The 15,781-nt window shown below is 54.6% G+C and overlaps 8 protein-coding genes across 8 annotated transcripts; 6 read left to right on the forward strand and 2 right to left on the reverse strand.

The window, feature by feature from the left end:
- Positions 1-38: 38 nt before the first annotated feature.
- Positions 39-4,547, forward strand: CDEST_14694 (Putative target SNARE coiled-coil domain, syntaxin/epimorphin). The gene is made up of 3 exons (XM_062930850.1): positions 39-571; positions 647-1,203; positions 1,254-4,547. The coding sequence occupies exons 1-3, from the start codon at positions 549-551 to the stop codon at positions 1,730-1,732; spliced, it is 1,059 nt and encodes a 352-aa protein (XP_062786901.1). The 5' UTR covers positions 39-548; the 3' UTR covers positions 1,733-4,547.
- On the reverse strand, positions 1,747-4,547 carry CDEST_14695 (uncharacterized protein). Its single transcript, XM_062930851.1, has one exon. The coding sequence runs from the start codon at positions 4,401-4,403 to the stop codon at positions 1,908-1,910; it is 2,496 nt and encodes an 831-aa protein (XP_062786902.1). The 5' UTR covers positions 4,404-4,547; the 3' UTR covers positions 1,747-1,907.
- Positions 4,548-4,684: 137 nt separating this feature from the next.
- Positions 4,685-5,499, forward strand: CDEST_14696 (Putative cytochrome c oxidase subunit VII). The gene is made up of 4 exons (XM_062930852.1): positions 4,685-4,807; positions 4,932-5,016; positions 5,089-5,149; positions 5,205-5,499. Exons 1-4 carry the CDS (start codon positions 4,803-4,805, stop codon positions 5,264-5,266), a joined length of 213 nt encoding a protein of 70 aa, XP_062786903.1. The 5' UTR covers positions 4,685-4,802; the 3' UTR covers positions 5,267-5,499.
- A 138-nt stretch (positions 5,500-5,637) lies between these two features.
- CDEST_14697 (Putative clathrin light chain) lies at positions 5,638-6,598 on the reverse strand. The gene is made up of 3 exons (XM_062930853.1): positions 6,443-6,598; positions 6,155-6,381; positions 5,638-6,101 (listed from the first exon to the last, which is right to left on the reverse strand). Exons 1-3 carry the CDS (start codon positions 6,483-6,485, stop codon positions 5,640-5,642), a joined length of 732 nt encoding a protein of 243 aa, XP_062786904.1. The 5' UTR covers positions 6,486-6,598; the 3' UTR covers positions 5,638-5,639.
- A 459-nt stretch (positions 6,599-7,057) lies between these two features.
- On the forward strand, positions 7,058-9,475 carry CDEST_14698 (Putative CID domain-containing protein). Its single transcript, XM_062930854.1, has 4 exons — positions 7,058-7,724; positions 7,794-7,885; positions 7,967-8,167; positions 8,220-9,475. The coding sequence occupies exons 1-4, from the start codon at positions 7,627-7,629 to the stop codon at positions 9,062-9,064; spliced, it is 1,236 nt and encodes a 411-aa protein (XP_062786905.1). The 5' UTR covers positions 7,058-7,626; the 3' UTR covers positions 9,065-9,475.
- Positions 9,476-9,745: 270 nt separating this feature from the next.
- Positions 9,746-12,636, forward strand: CDEST_14699 (Putative Type 1 protein exporter). The gene has a single exon (XM_062930855.1). It carries the CDS (start codon positions 9,918-9,920, stop codon positions 12,318-12,320), a length of 2,403 nt encoding a protein of 800 aa, XP_062786906.1. The 5' UTR covers positions 9,746-9,917; the 3' UTR covers positions 12,321-12,636.
- Positions 12,637-12,970: 334 nt separating this feature from the next.
- Positions 12,971-14,352, forward strand: CDEST_14700 (Putative serine aminopeptidase, S33, alpha/Beta hydrolase). The gene is made up of 2 exons (XM_062930856.1): positions 12,971-13,226; positions 13,289-14,352. Exons 1-2 carry the CDS (start codon positions 13,161-13,163, stop codon positions 14,138-14,140), a joined length of 918 nt encoding a protein of 305 aa, XP_062786907.1. The 5' UTR covers positions 12,971-13,160; the 3' UTR covers positions 14,141-14,352.
- A 486-nt stretch (positions 14,353-14,838) lies between these two features.
- CDEST_14701 (Putative cation efflux protein, cytoplasmic domain superfamily) lies at positions 14,839-15,699 on the forward strand (the record flags this gene model as incomplete). The annotated part of the gene is made up of 3 exons (XM_062930857.1): positions 14,839-15,081; positions 15,211-15,280; positions 15,347-15,699. 3 exons carry the CDS (start codon positions 14,839-14,841, stop codon positions 15,697-15,699), a joined length of 666 nt encoding a protein of 221 aa, XP_062786908.1.
- Positions 15,700-15,781: the final 82 nt, after the last annotated feature.

The following is a 15,781-nucleotide window of genomic DNA, read 5'->3' on the forward strand; positions in this document are numbered from 1 at the left end:
CCAATGGCTGCTGAGTCCAGATGCCTGTTCAATTCATCAACGTGTTGTTAATGCATTCTTTGTGGGCGCATGCACTTGTGGCTTTCCACCAATTCTACCTTGACTCGAGGAATCCAGTTATCCGACTTGCTTGCCTCTGTCGTTGTGGGCTTGGCTACCTCACAGACCAACCACATACAAAAGACTACGCTGCTTGCCGCTCCCTTACTACCTTACCTGCTTATCCCAGGAAACTGCCTAACTACCTACTGTGGTACTGTAGCTTCTATGGGGGCCTAGAGCTAAAGCTCGCCTCTTTCTGGACAGCTAATTCAGCCCGCCCTTGACACAAACTTACCTATCTGGCATCTGACGTACCTTTTTTTGACGAACATCCCGACCTCGCTCTACATCCCCACGTTGCTGCTTCTCTGCTGTCCCACGCCAATTGTGTCCTGCTCTGCACTATCCACCTTTCGTTCATGACGACGACCCTGAGCAGCCCGCGCAGCGAGCGACAAAGGAACCCAGGCTGAGGAGCGCCATCGCGGCCGGCTCTGGCGTCCGCCATGTGGCGAGATCGCACGAACCTGTACGTTGCCGTCCTCCGCTGGCCTCTCCCACGCTTCTCATTGCGAATCCCATTCTTGCTCACAACTCTTTGCAGTTATATTTCCTATCGGCAGTCATACGCGCACCATCCGACGAAACGGACGAAGTATAGTGGTGCCGCCGGTGGGAATAGCTTCGGTGATGCCTTTCCAGGAAACAGCAGTTATGCCAGTGGCAATGATGACACGCGTGGCCTCCTCTCAGCCGGCGCCTTCGAGGACGATGGAGACGCCGTCATAGAAATGGACCTCCTCCCCCCGCGCTGGGCGGACGTATCCGACGAGATCACCGACTTGCTCGCCGACATAGCCACCAAGAGCCAGGCGCTCGAGCGCTTGCACCAAAAGCATGTGCTGCCTGGTTTTAACGATGAGGACGCAAAAAAGGCAGAGGAGCGCGAGATCGAGACCCTCACCCAACAGATCACAAAGGGCTTTCACGACTGCCATCGCTGCATCCAACGAGTCGAGCAGATGGTTAGGGAGTCCAAGCATGCGGGAACGATAACCGGTGCGGAGGAGACCATGGCCAAGAACATACAGATATCACTAGCCTCAAGGGTACAAGACTCAAGCGCGCTCTTTAGGAAGAAGCAGAGCGCATATTTGAAAAGTAAGCACTCAACGACACCCGCGATCTCACATTAGGCTGACGGCGGACAGAATTGCGCGGGATGAGCGGTCTCAATAGCGGTGTAGGCGTACCAGGCGATCGGGGATCGACACCGCAACCTTCGAGCTCGTATATGGACCCGTCGATGCTCGAGTCTGACGCCGACAGGTCCTTCTCGCAGTCCACGCTCCAGGCAACGCAGCAAAAGCTCCTGCAATCCAACGACGCGGCCATTATCCAACGTGAGAGGGAGATCGAGGACATTGCGCAGGGCATTATTGAGCTTGCCGACATATTCCGTGACTTGCAAAATATGGTCATTGATCAGGGTACCATGCTGGACCGGATAGACTACAACGTTGAGCGCATGGCCACGGATGTTAAGGGCGCCGAGAAGGAGCTCGTTGTAGCCGCCGGGTACCAGAAGAAGACGACCAAGCGGAAGATCATCCTCCTCCTGATCCTTATTATAGCGGGTATGATCATTCTGCTCGTCATCAAGCCGAAGAAGCATGGGGGTGATGAGTAGGGTGGGGTGGGCTACAGGTGATGTAAAGCGCGTTCAGACAACGCAAAATGCCTCCCAGAAAGACGAGAGGTGTAAATTAGATGTATGAATTCTTTCTTGTGTTTAGAGTAATGTTGAGCGAATTTAATGACCCCTCATCGACTCGCAATGATTCGGGCGTCATCACGTGTATTGTCTACGGCATGTGTGGTATTACAGGTGATGTTACACTTCTTGTGGCCATACTCGCCGTGCTCTTTCCGGGGTATACGTCCTCCATCAGGTCCCGCAATTTGGCAGTACTGGGCAGCAAATCACGCCCGGCTGCTCTGTTGACCAGTTCGCTCATGTTTTTCAGCGGCGGCAGTTCAGCCTTCCTGCGAGATGCTCCCTTGTGCTGGGGCAGATAGGCTCGAGCCAGACATCTCACAACCTGATCTTGAACGACAGCTGCCCGAAATGGAATACCTCTTCCATTGAGAATAGCCAGAAACCGTACACCCCGTGCGACTGAATATTCAGACGCGGCTGCCATGCTGCTGGGAAGAGGACCCCAACTGCTGCAGGATTTAGAGAAGCCTGCCTTAAACCCCCATCGAACGATCGCGGCGTGCAAAGCGGCATTGTTGAAGATCCGGCGCACCGGGTGATGTTCGTGGGCGATGGGCAGGTCAGCTGGCACGAGAACATCATTGGTCGAGCCATCCACACCCAACGGCGGCGCATCCAGGTAATGAACCGGCAATAAACCGCCCTCTGAAATACAGAGCTTCTCGTAGGTGTCGATGATGCCGATACAAAGTTCTTCCAACTCGCCGATGCGGCCAAACTTCCCGAGGCCGAAGATGATCTTTTGCCAATAATGTGAGTGAACTGGCTTTTTGAGCAGCGTCAGACGCGTAAGATAAGCTATGGCCGTGTTCAGAGCCTCTTGGTTGACGGCTGTGGTCTTTGGGTTCCATGGCAGAATGTCAAGGATACTCCAGCAAATGTGTTGAACCGTCGACATGGACACATCAATGTTCATGGTCCGCATGTCGTCCAGCAAGGCCAAAGCCTGTCTGCTCTGACCATACTTGACACTTTCCTGCAGTAAAAGATTCGACGTCAAGTCGACCGACTCTTCGACTATGGCGGGTTGGATTGCGACCAGCAGCCGATGCGTCTTCCAGGCCCCTTCTTTTAAGGCTTTGTCACGGATGCTAGCCAGCATTTGGGGGTCGTCAAAGACGTCAGGGTGGATGTCTGTATGCAGCAATTCAAGCAGCAGCTCGTTGTCCTCGTTCTCGGCAAACCGTTTTAGAACCTGCGAGTATGCGGAATGGCCAATATCAATGTTGATTTTGCGCAACTGCTCAATTCGAGCCACGACTCGGTGTGCGATAGGTTCGCGCAATGCAATCGACTGCAATGACAGAGGACCGATTTGGCGCACGCCCAGCGCATGAACAGCATGGATTGCAAAATCGAGCGGTACCCAAGAACTTGCGAACCAACGTGCACCCAGCGTATCACTGTGTCGTCTTCCTGGGGAGTCGCCATCATCGCCGTGCGTGTGCTGCTTCATAGCATCCCAAAGAGAGTCGTAGTGAACATCCCAATACGCCGGTGAGTTCAAACCCACAATCATCTGCTCCTCAAGTTCGAGAGTGATGGTCGGATAGTATCGAGCGAGGTACTTCAAGTACGGCTGGGACTCGGCTGTTGGTTGAGGCAGGTCGTTGTGGCTTATGAACAGATCGCGCCATCCGTTGCAGTGTTGAGAAAGGCCATTGCGATATAGAAGGGGGATAAGCTCATCGTACGAGCTGTGGTGAAGAGACGCGACGTAGAGCGCTTGCAGCGTCTGCTGCATTTCGACCCTGGGAACAATGGCAAACTCCTGTAGCAAGGCGCCGAATCTTTCTGGCCCAGGGTCAAAGTTCGGCATTAGCCGCAGATGCCACTGTATTGCTCTGAGGTACTGGCCATTGCGCAGACAGTAAGATATCGTCTTCGAGTAGAGTGAAGGCCACTGCGCAGAGTGAGCACGAAGTAACCATTCTGAAAACAGCACAACATCCTTCAAACTGTCCTCGTCGTGGAGAACAGCTTCTAGGATGGCACTCCAAAACAACTCGGCTTCTTCGCTCGTCACATCGCGGAGTGACCTGAGCTTCTCCACAGCCTCCCAAATGAGCAACACGCCGTCCCGTCCATGTTCTCTCTTCGCGGCAACGAGCTGACTGAGCCAGAGCGACGCATTATTCTCGTTTTCAGGTATGTCCACCAATCCGAGGTCGGACTCACACAGCGTCCATACATTTGTGGATGAGTCGGTTCGAGTGTCGAGACTTGGTTCCCGCCACTTTTTCAAAATTTGCACTTTTGGGAGCTGACCAGATGGGGGCCGTTTATTCGGGATTTCGTTCTGTGGGAGTCTCGACGCGTTGTCTGCTCTGAATATCGTCTTGCTCGGAACCGTAGGGCCGGCTACAGGATGTAGAAAAGGCGACCTCGATCGCGGGCGACTGCCTATGAGGGATTCGGTGCTGGAGTATCGGGCTCCCACGCAAAATCTATTGAATCTTCTGCGAGGAGTCCTCGGTAGAGCCGGGGCCGTTCGTCGAATAGGATCGAGTCCTTGATGTGATTGCCACCGTCCAAGGTGTGCTCTATTCAAGTGACAGAGGCATTGCGAGGCCAGTTGCATTGCCTCGCGTAAAAAACCACCAAGGCAGATTTTTGTTGAGGCGAGGCTTCAAGCATAGCAGCCGGCACGTCTAACGAAACATAAAGTCGAGTGCAGGCTGCATAGCGAGGTCGAGGCTGCAAGTGGAAGCTGTGTGATGAAAAGAGATTCAGACTGTAGGTAAACTTCGGCCAAAAAGTTCCTAAGCAGCTCCATCCGTCAACCGAATTGAGCTCGGCGCTATTCGTCGGCGCGCGGCTAGAAAGCGGATCGGCTTAGTCAGGGGCACTTCGGCCTACCAATCCAAGGCATCCCATCTTCCTGATTATCCCGTCTGTCCTCCAAAGTCGTCACTCGAGAAAGCCTACAAAGCCGCAAACCACCTCAACCCCCGAGCATACTGCAATTGAACCGATCAAAATGGGGTACGTGACCCCTCCCGCTATGAAAAATTCGGCCACAGCTACCTCAGCACGATCGCCGCCATTGCCTGCCTGTTTGAAGGCCAGCAACAAATATCGTACGAGTACATTTCTGACTTCCGCACAGTCTCGTCGACGCGAAGAACAAGGTCCCGGAGCTCCAGAAGTTCTACCAGACCGCCTATAAGGAGCACACCCGTGTCTGGAAGATCGTATGTCGAATTTTGGCGATACCGCGTCAACAGCACAAGTGCCGACGGATGGAGGCTGACTCAAGATCGTAGAACCCTCGTAGCCGTCTCTACATGACCCCCTACGTTATCCTCCTGTGGGGAAGCATCGGTGGTATGTCATAATCCCCCAGCAAGGCGTCGTTGAGCCGATCGCTTACAATCAGCAGCTTCTTTCTACGGTGCCGGTCGCAAGGTTCTTGGCTACAACACCTACTTCGGCAAGAACTAGACGCTGTCCGCGATGTATTCCACGCGATAGAGCGAGGGGCTCGGGGTCGGACTGTATGATTCGTAGGGCGACCAATAGACCGAATTGGCCTTAGAGTGGCCTTGCTTTTGTTGCCTACATTCCCGTTCTTGGCGAGGTAGGGACACATGATGGCGTCTCGATCGTGAATGATTCTTGACCATGCCCGCCAGAATTACCAAATGGCAATCTTTCCCTGCTTCTCTCTTTTTAACAGAAGAGGTCATCTAGAATACAACTGCGCACTACCGCCGCAAGCAAAACCAATATATAGTTGCTTGTGCGGCAGCCGGCGCTTTCATACGGCGATTGTCGCTCATGTCATCCATACGTCCATCTGTTCATCCTTTGACGACTAATAACCGCTCGCTCCTGGCGCCTTCTCGTCCTTCTTCAGGCTAATCAAAAGCTCACGGAAGCGTTCCTTGCCAGAGCCAGAGGCACCACCTTTGGCGCCTTTTCCGCTAACGTCGACCAGCTTCGCGATTCTCTCCCAGCTTGTGCCACCGGAGACGGTGTCCTCACGACTAGCCAGGAACTGCTCTGCCTCTTTGCGCGTCTGGGAAATGCCCTTCTCCTTCTTGGCATTGTAATTGTTGTAAAAGTCGTCGATGTTCTCTCGGGCCTCCTTAATAGTCTCCTCGCGTTGGGCAGCGAACTGCTGCGCCCGCTTCTCGTTCTGTGCATCCCTCTTCTCACGCCACTCGCGGATCACCGCGGGCTCCTCCTCTTCCTCGACGTAGGTGTTGTAGCCGGAGTTGTAGTTGACACTGGATGCGGTGATGCCGGCGCCTGGGATCGCACCGGGGGTGAAGTCCTGCTCACGGAGTTGTTAGATCAGATGTGTACCGAGATCGTGGGAAGACGAACATCGTTCTGGTTGGCGAGGTCGGGGAACTGCGACTCGAACGTGGACTCTTCGCTAATGACGTTGCCGCTGCCTCCACCACCTAGGAGATCGTCGTCGCCAGCGTTGAAGGCAGCAGAGTCGCCAGCTGTAGCGAATTGGTTCGCATCTTCGCCAAGAAGGGCCTTCTCGCGAGCAATGAAGTCGTCAGCAGAAGGTGAGGCGCCCGAGTCCTTGATGTCGGTTTGGGCTGGACATAGTCGGTCAGCATGGTAACATGTTGTAAGTCTAGAACGTTGGAGTGAGCGCACCACCAGAATCGAAGTCCTCCAAGGATGGGAATCTGTCGGCCATCTTTACCGCGTTTGTGAGGGTTGGTGACGAACAGGAAAGGAAAACAACACGTCGAAGCGGCTGGGTGTGGAGGATCAGATATCCAAGTACCAGCGGCAGCGGGAGGGCGTGGGCCGGCAAGTAAAGCTAAGATACCTCAAGTGTGTTGGAGCAGAGTTTCGCAGTGCTGGGGCAAACAAGTACGTGTACGCTGCGCTGACGATGTTTGGGTGCGGTCTTGGTTGTGGGTAGAAGGGGGCAAGTTGAGGTGAGGTAAGTACCAAGGTAAGAAGAGTACCTCAATGGGGACAGCAGGTGAGGCTACCTTGGCTGGGAGCGGTGATTGCCGTGCGCAGCAGAAGCACAGGTAACCTACCTATCCCGTTGAAGCTGTTCTATTTCGGTTAGTTGAATGCGCCTTCCGCAACCAGTGTGTCACCTTGGTGGTCTGGGCTGTCTGTCCCCTGTGGTTGAGTAAATTGATGGAATCCGAAAGAGGGCTTAGCTGCATATATCCGATACATTGCAAAGCCGACTTCGATCGATTGAGGTGGCTACAGAGATAGCAGCGGCAACCACGTCTGAACCCTCAGCGTTGTTTTGATCCCCTCGACCTCCATTGACTGACGTCCATATCGGCTTCCCTCTCCCCTGCGAATCCGTCAATCCATCACAGGAAACAGGGTTTCAATTTGCCTAGGGTCTACAGTTCATCAGCCTCACTGTTTGGCTCTCTATACAGAAGGGCTGCCTCATACTGACCCGGACACTTTGCGCAAGCAACTTGGAGAGGTTGGGTGTTTGCTACTGGAGTTTCAGGCCCAGTGATTGATTGATTGATCGTAGACCTTTCCCTCTTCGCCCACCTTACTTCACTTTCCAACTGGGTGACCTTCACCTGGAAATTTCCAACTTTTTGCACCTCGACTTTTCCCCCTCCTTCCTTGACCACAAAAAATTACGTGCTATAAGTCGGCATCGCCAACAACCAGATCCAATCGAGATTCAAACCCAGGATACAAAGTTTTTCAACCCTAGGAAAAATCTTTAAACATCTGGCATCTTGTTTGCGATTCCGGCTTCTTATTCACCTCGACCTTCCCATCTCAACCACAACCACCAAAGATCACACTACCATCAAACCCATCTGCCGCAGTCCAACATGGCCTACAATGATGATGCTGTGCTGGCAAAGCTGTCAGCCTTGAATGAGAGCCATGATAGCATTGCAACTGCGGCACAATGGATCATGTTCCATAAGTGAGTCCCCCCCATTGAATCCAACTCACTTGCTCCCTATCAACATGCAAGCTGATTTTACCTTCACAGGCGACATGCAGATCGTACAGTGCAGCTCTGGCTGCAGCGCCTTCGTGATTCAACAAGTACCAAGAGACTGAGCTTAATCTACCTGGCAAACGGTGAGTGCCTCATGAAATGAGTAGTTGGCCACCCTCCAACAATGGACAGCAAACCAAGACTAACACACAAAACCCCCACAGAGGTCACCCAGCAGTCAAAGGCCAGGCACAAGGAGGATTTTCTCACCGCCTTCTCTCCGGTCATCGCAGAGGCGACAGCATTGGCCTATAAGGGCGCCCCAGCTGAGATCCAAAACAAGCTCAGAAGAGTCATGGACGTATGGAAGGATCGCTTCATATTTGAGCCGCCTGTTCAGCAGGCCATCGAGGCGCGCATTGATGGTCAGCCCGCCCTTTCCAGAGATATTGGCATGATGTATTGACCTTGCGATAGAACTTGACAAGGCCCGCGGAACTGCAAAGGCAACCTTTACCGGCCCTGCGGTTGGTGGCCCGTCTATTCCTGCAGAGCTTACTCCGCTCGTCACCTCGCATCAGGACGTCTCGAAGCTCAACCTGCCCACCAAGACGGCCATCAGCACGGCCAACCAAGACTTTGAGAAGGTCACAGACCCCTCGACGCCTGTGCCTTCGGCCCCCGTCTACGCTGCGCGCCTCAACGGGCTATTGAAGAGCCTAGCCAGTGCCGAGGGCGCTGTTGCTGAATGTGTCAAGGCCCGAAAGGGTCTCATTGGCGAACTTGAAAAGCTTCTCAGCGCAAGTCAGGAGGCGCTGGCTAACGACGAAAAGCAGTACGCCGAATTGACCTCGCGGAAGGCCGAGACCGAGGAAAAGAGACGCGAGATCGAGCAGGCCATTATGCGCGGTCTGCCTGCCCACGAGGCTTCGCAATCCCCGGGCAACGGAGCATCCAAGACCCCAGAGCCGGAGAGGCCGGAGATCGAGGCGCTCACTCCCCCGCCCGTCGAGGCTTTCACGCCGCCGTCTGTGGAGGCACTGACGCCTCCACCTATTCACGATGAGCCAGCTGTCCTTCACCATGCAGATGCCGACCGCGCACGCTCGGCGTCAAGCCAGCGATTCCAGCCGCCCGCCGCATCTGGCATTGAAATGCTGTCTGCTCTCGCCTCCCAGTACCAGTCGATCCCTGTCTCGGCCAACGGCGCGAACAAGAGACGTCGACTTGATGGAGATGATTTTCCGGACCTCGGAGGTGACGATGGCATTGATGCCGACGTGGCTGAGATGCTGCGCAAGGAGAGCAACGGCAGCGCTTGAGAAGACGCCTGTGTCACGGAATACCCAGCCTCACCGACTCCGTTGCTAGCTGTAGCACATTTTTAGAGCACTGAGAGGGACCTTGTAATATTATACTAGAAAGAACGCGGGAAGTGTCCTTGACCTGCACAGCCATCATGCAGTCTGGGCTGTCTGAAGGCTAAAGCAAAGGGTCAACACTTTCCAACTTGTTGTACTTGGAACTATCCATAATGGGGCCAGATAGGGAGCAGACATCATCAACTCTGGGGCCATCTGTGGAGAGAGGTCTCGATGGGGGACGGTCTTCCTGTAGATCTGACTTGGACGGCAGGATTGGTTCTCGTTGCGGCCTCACACCCATGTACATAAAAAGACACTCAGAAGCCGTGGATCATAGCAATGAAAAAACAGACAATTGTGAAATAGCTTGGGATTTTGATTGGAAGTATGCATGCGAAAAATGGAAATGAATAACCAAGAGACTACTAAAGAAGGATGCTCTGGGCTTGCTTGTCTTCTTGCTTGTCTTCTTTGTTTTCTCCTGTACCTTTGTAGGCTACCAATCTCGCTCCCAGCTCCTCGGCTAAGACGGAGTAGGAATTCGGCGACTATCAGGGCCGGCCCGACTATCACCGATGGGCCCTAGTTGCTTCCCATGTCAGCGATCGCAGCGTACCTAAGAGCGCTGTAAATTTTGAACTTGGACCGATGACGGAATCAATTAATCTCTCCCATCCTCTATCAGCCGGGCCATGACTATTGAATCCATGCGCAACTCGCCTATTTCCTTCGTATGATGACGCCTCGGTCTTCCACGCTTTTTGATTATGCGCCTCCCATGAGATAATATTATTCCAATCTCCGTTCCACAATGGCCACGGGAGTAGCGCGATCAGCGGTTTTGCTCCCGCACCGCGTTGGGAGCTGCCCAACGACATCGAACTCGCTGCTGGCGACTCTACCCGGTCTGCGCAACGCCTCGACGACATCAGTGTCTCTACAACACCCCCTCCTCTCACAGATCAGAAGCGTCAGCTCCGTACCGATCCGATCGTCACCTCTATCGCGGTCTGTCAGTCCTCGTTGCTTCGCGCAACGGCATCCGGTCCCGTTCGTTGAAAAGCCTCAGTTGCCCGCCTCGATCGCGATTTTGCGTTATTTCTCGGCTGGGTTCCCTAGACACCAACAAGACTCGAAACCTATTACAGACGCGCAGACGGCGCGTGAGGAGAACAAGAATGCGAAGCAGGCTGAGCCAACGATGCAGGATGGTGAACAGCTTGACGACTTCCAGAAGACCGAGAGGGCCGCCAAAGCCGCCGAGGTCAACCTGAGCGCAAAGCTGTCGAAGGAGGGCAAGTCGCAAGGCGGCAAGGCCGGGTTTTCCGAGATATGGCGGCTGATCAAGATTGCACGGCCGGAATTGCGCTGGCTCGGAATCGCCATGGTTTTCCTTGTCATCTCGTCCAGCGTCACAATGTCTATTCCGTTTTCCGTTGGCAGAATCCTCGACATGGCCACCAAGGATCCCGCTGAGGATGTGCGTCTGTTCGGCCTGACCATGCCGCAGTTTTTTACTGCCTTGGGTGTCATCTTGACAGTTGGAGCCGTGGCTAATTTCGGACGTGTGATTCTTCTACGCATTGTTGGCGAGAGGGTTGTCGCCCGCCTGCGGTCGTCCCTTTACAGGAGAACGTACGTCCAGGACGCCGAGTTTTTCGATGCGAACCGAGTCGGAGATCTCATCTCACGTCTCAGCTCTGATACCGTTATCGTTGGCAAGTCCATCACCCAGAACATCAGCGACGGTCTGAGGGCTCTGTTTAGCGGAGGAGCCGGCTTTTGTGTCATGGTCTGGCTCAGCCCAAAGTTGACTGGGCTGCTCCTCATCATGCTGCCCCCTGTTGCCGTCGGTGCTTTCTTCTATGGACGCGCAATCAGGAATGTGAGCAAGGGCATCCAGAAGAACTTGGGTACACTGACCAAAATCGCTGAAGAGCGTCTCGGCAATGTGAAGACAAGTCAGGCGTTCGTCGGCGAGGTCCAAGAGGTTGGTCGCTACAATAACCAGGTCAAGAAGATATTTGCTCTGGGCAAGAAGGAATCTACGATTGCAGCAACATTTTTTGCTTCGACGGGCTGGGCTGGCAACATGACCATCCTTGCCATGCTTGTTGTCGGTGGCAACTTTGTTCGCGAGGGGGCCATGAGCCTCGGCGACCTGACATCTTTCATGATGTACACTGCTTTCGCGGGCTCCAGCTTGTTCGGTCTCTCATCCTTCTACTCTGAGCTGATGAAGGGAGTTGGCGCTGCCAGTCGCTTATTCGAGCTCCAGGACCGGAAGCCTGGCATCTCCCAAACGGTTGGACTCAAGGTTAAGTCGGCACAAGGTCCCATCAAATTCTCGAACGTCTCGTTTGCGTATCCTACGCGACCGGCAGTCAAGATCTTCAACGACCTGAACTTCGAAATCCCTTGGGGCAGCAATGTTTGTGTAGTGGGACCATCCGGTGGCGGCAAGTCAACTGTCGCTGGTCTGCTCCTGCGGTTCTACAACCCCACCTCCGGTTCTATCACCATTAACGGCGTCGACATTTCAAGAATGAACGTCAAGTCTTTGCGGCGTCGCATCGGCATGGTCGCGCAAGAACCCGTTCTGTTCTCCGGCAGTATTGCCGAGAACATTTCATACGGCAAACCTAACGCCACCCGAGCAGAAATAATCGCGGCTGCTCGCCAGGCGAACTGCAATTTTATCAGCGATCTTCCCGCCGGCTTAGATACGCAGGTTGGTGCCCGAGGCTCTCAGCTCTCAGGGGGGCAGAAACAGCGCATCGCCATCGCACGAGCACTGATTAAAGACCCTGACATCCTCATTCTTGACGAAGCCACCTCGGCCTTGGACGCCGAGTCTGAGACACTCGTCAACGCCGCTCTTGCATCGTTGCTCAAGGGCAAAAACACGACTATCTCGATTGCGCACCGACTGTCGACCATCAAGCGATCGGATCTCATCATTGTGCTTTCTAACAACGGCGGGGTTGCCGAGATTGGGAAATACACGGAGCTGGCGGCCGACAATAACAGCGCGTTTAGCAAGCTCATGGAGTGGCAGATGAGCGGCGGTGAGCTTCCCGACTCTCGCCCCGGCGACAGAGGCCATATTACAGAGTCAGAAGAGATTGAGTCAAACCTTGGGCGAGGGGACCCTGAGGGGGATGTGGAGAGCCAGCTGCAGGAGGAGATCAAGGAGCATACGCCACGGCGGTGATGAATGCGTGTCTTCCGAGTGTTGAGTACAAACGAGTACGCGTTAAGGATGGACTCAAAGGTTTTCCGGTCTTGGATGCGAAAAGGCCGCACACATACTAAAAAGAAGGGCTACTACGACGCATTCTCGTGCAGCTAAACATTGTAATCTTGTGTACTACAAAGAATTTACGGGCTACACATCCCTATAGAATCAACTCCACTCGACCTGGCCGGACGTATGGGGTTCCGCGAATATAGATGTAAGATGTCAGAGTCACTATGGCAATCAGACAAGGCGTACGGCGATTCTCACAACCAACTGGCAGGATGCTGAAACGGCGTGGATCCCATTGGGCATTGTGCCTCGTCAGTCCCACTCGTAGCCAAATAAGCACTAGCACTGCTTTGAAATGTAGGTTGGCGATTGAGGCTTAGTGGAAGGTTCAGGTAGGTAGACAGAGACAACTGTTGGCTCTCAAGCTGCTCGCCGAGCCACAAACGGACTGAAAGCCTGGGAAAAGTTAAGCCGCCACTCACTCAGCTTCCCCTCTCTTAAGCTCCAAGCTCCAGGGTACTCCAAGCTCCCCCCCTGTCTGCAAGCGGAGCTCTCTGTCACCTGTCAGTGCATTGCCACACACAAGCGCCCCTAACACCCCTTTGGATGTCTTGAACCAGACTACCTACCCACAGTACAGCACGGCAATAACACGTGAAAGCCTCTGAGAGAAGGGAGGCAGGCATCTTCCACTTTGTCACACTTCGCACGTTGATAGACCCCATCGTCACGTCTGGTCTTGTAACTCTAGGAAACCTCACATACATCCTCCTTCGCCGTAGCACATCCCGTAACAGCGACATCATGGCTACCGAAACTCAGGGCACCTTTGAGGTGGACGGTCACAAGTTACATAGCACAACATGGACGGTATGAGAGAGATACACGCGCATCCATCGGCCAGTCTACATCCCGCTAACGCTGCGTCACAGCCGCAAGGCCCGATCAAGGCTAAGCTCATCTTCGTCCATGGCTTCAGCGACCACGTAGGCCGCTACCACGAGCTGTTCCCGTACCTCGCGAGCCGCGGCATCCAGGTCTTCAGCTGGGACCAGCGTGGATGGGGCCGCAGCGCCCCAAAACCCGCCGATAGGGGCCTCACGGGCTCGACATCGCGCGTGATCGCCGACGTGGCCGCCTTCATCCGCGATAAAATTCCGTCCTCGCCCTCGGCGGACGCGAATGCACCCGTCTTCGTGATGGGTCACTCCATGGGCGGCGGCCAGGTCCTCGTGCTAGCGAGCAAGCCGCAGTACAACGATCTCGTCGCCCAGGTGCGTGGGTGGCTCCTCGAGAGCCCCTTCATTGCCTTCACGCCCGGTCAAGAGCCCAGCTTCCTCAAGGTCTTCTTCGGCAAGCTCGCGAGCCGCGTGCTGCCGCGCCAACAGCTCGTCAACGAGATTCCCGCAGAGCACCTCACGCGCGACCCGGCGGTGCAGCAGAGCATCCGCGACGATGACATGTTGCACAACACAGGCACACTGGAAGGGCTCGCGGGTATGCTCGAGAGAACAGACGCGCTCGCTAACGGCAAGATGCGACTCAGCCCAGAGGTTAAGAGCCTGTGGCTCGGCCACGGCACTGAGGACAAGACGACGTGCTTCCACGCCAGCAAGAAGTGGCTCGGCGCCCAGAGCATCGACGACAGCACGCACAAGCCGTACGAGGGCGCGTACCATCAGCTGCACGCGGACTTGTGCAAGGACGAGTTCTTCAAGGATGTCGGAGACTGGATCCTCGAGAGGGCCGGGGAGACTGTGGCGAGGCCCGAGTCCAAGCTGTAGGAGGCTGGGCAGGGCTGCATTTTTTCTGGTGTAGGTGTGTGTAGTTTTTTTCTTCTGATTATTTTGTGACATTTCGCTGGTCATAAGACGTATCGATTCAGTGAGTTAGGCCCGGCCTTGAGCAAGTAACACCCTTGACTCCCATAGACGGGATCGGCATCATGCCCCTAGATCCATTTCTTGATCGAATATGCCCTTCCCAAGCCGGCTGTGGAGATTCTGTGAGCGAAGGCCTTCCGCATGTTCTGCTATCGACTCCCTCGGCCGACGAGGAACTGCTGGGTCCGGTTCCCGCGTCTGGCCACCATACGCCATTCATCAAGACTCCCGTGAGCAAATGATTGGGTTACAGCCCCGCGTTTGGCTTGCAGCCCGGACTTCGTGCTCCCAGCTGGGCTAGGTCTTGGCATATCCTTTCGACACGAATCCCTCCCACTCTCACGAAGCGCACCGCTTTCCTCCTATGTTGTAGCCTGTTTGTCAGCCCGGTCCATCTCAGCTCGTTAGGTCTGCAATGGAAACATGCTTCGGGCTCCCCTTGATAAAAGCATCTTTGGTTCGCGTTACTCGACACAGCCAGCTTCTCTGGCTTACTACCGCGATGGAGCCTGATCTCTCCAAGAGTATCAACACGCACACAGACTTCTTTCGCCTGAACTGCGCCATCTCATCTCGTCAACTCATTCCACCGAGGCTTGATGTCCCTTGCAGGTGAAGAAGCCCTGACCAACGCTTCTAGTACGGCCCTCGAGACAACACCGCCCCCTCCCGCCTCCTCTCAGACCGAGAAGGGTGAGGCTTTGGCCCGCCACTCCACCGCCGCCGCCGCCGCCGCCGACGTCGAAGGCCAGCTCCGCCTCGAGACCGTAGGCAAGATCGTCTTCTGCTTCTTCATGATACCAGTCTCAATTGCAATCATCGCCTTCGCCGCGCGCGAGCTAGTGAGTCAACCCATTGAGAAGGGGACGGAGGCTTTCCGCATCGAATCCATCGTCGTCGTCTGCATCGCCTTCGCCTCAAAACTCGTCTTGTTTCTCTATTGCTTCTCCCTACGAAACCGCTACTCTTAGGTGCGCATCTTCTGGTCCGACCACCGCAATGACCTGCTCGTCAATGGCTTCGGCATTCTCATATCCGTTGGTGGCTCCAAGCTTACATGATATATCGACCCAACGGGCGCCATTGTCCTTTCGATTGTCGTGTCAGGCATATGGCTGCGCAGTGCCATCGCCAAGTTCACGTTCCTTGCCAGAGTCACCGTCTCGGTCGAGACACAGCAACTCATCACGTACGTCTGTCTGACCCATTCCTCCGTCATCCAGGGCATCGACACGGTGCGCGTCTATCACTCGGGGCCACGACTCACCGCCGAAGTGAACATAGTTATGGACCCTGAGAACATCCTTGCCGAGACGCACGACGTGGCTGAGGCGCTGCAGATCAAGCTGGAGAGCCTGTCCCATGCGGAGCGGGCGTGTTACATGTTGACTACGAGACCACCCACAAGCCGAAACATGCCTTCAGGAAGAATTTATAGGGTATTCTTGCGTTATTGTTAGGGCATAATGACTTTGGAGAGCATGAATTCTTGAGACCACGCAGACACCCCTTCTTCCTTTCTTTTCCTTTTCACATCTTTTG

This window comes from Colletotrichum destructivum, chromosome 10 (genome assembly GCF_034447905.1).
Source record: "Colletotrichum destructivum chromosome 10, complete sequence".
Lineage (NCBI taxonomy): Eukaryota > Fungi > Ascomycota > Sordariomycetes > Glomerellales > Glomerellaceae > Colletotrichum > Colletotrichum destructivum.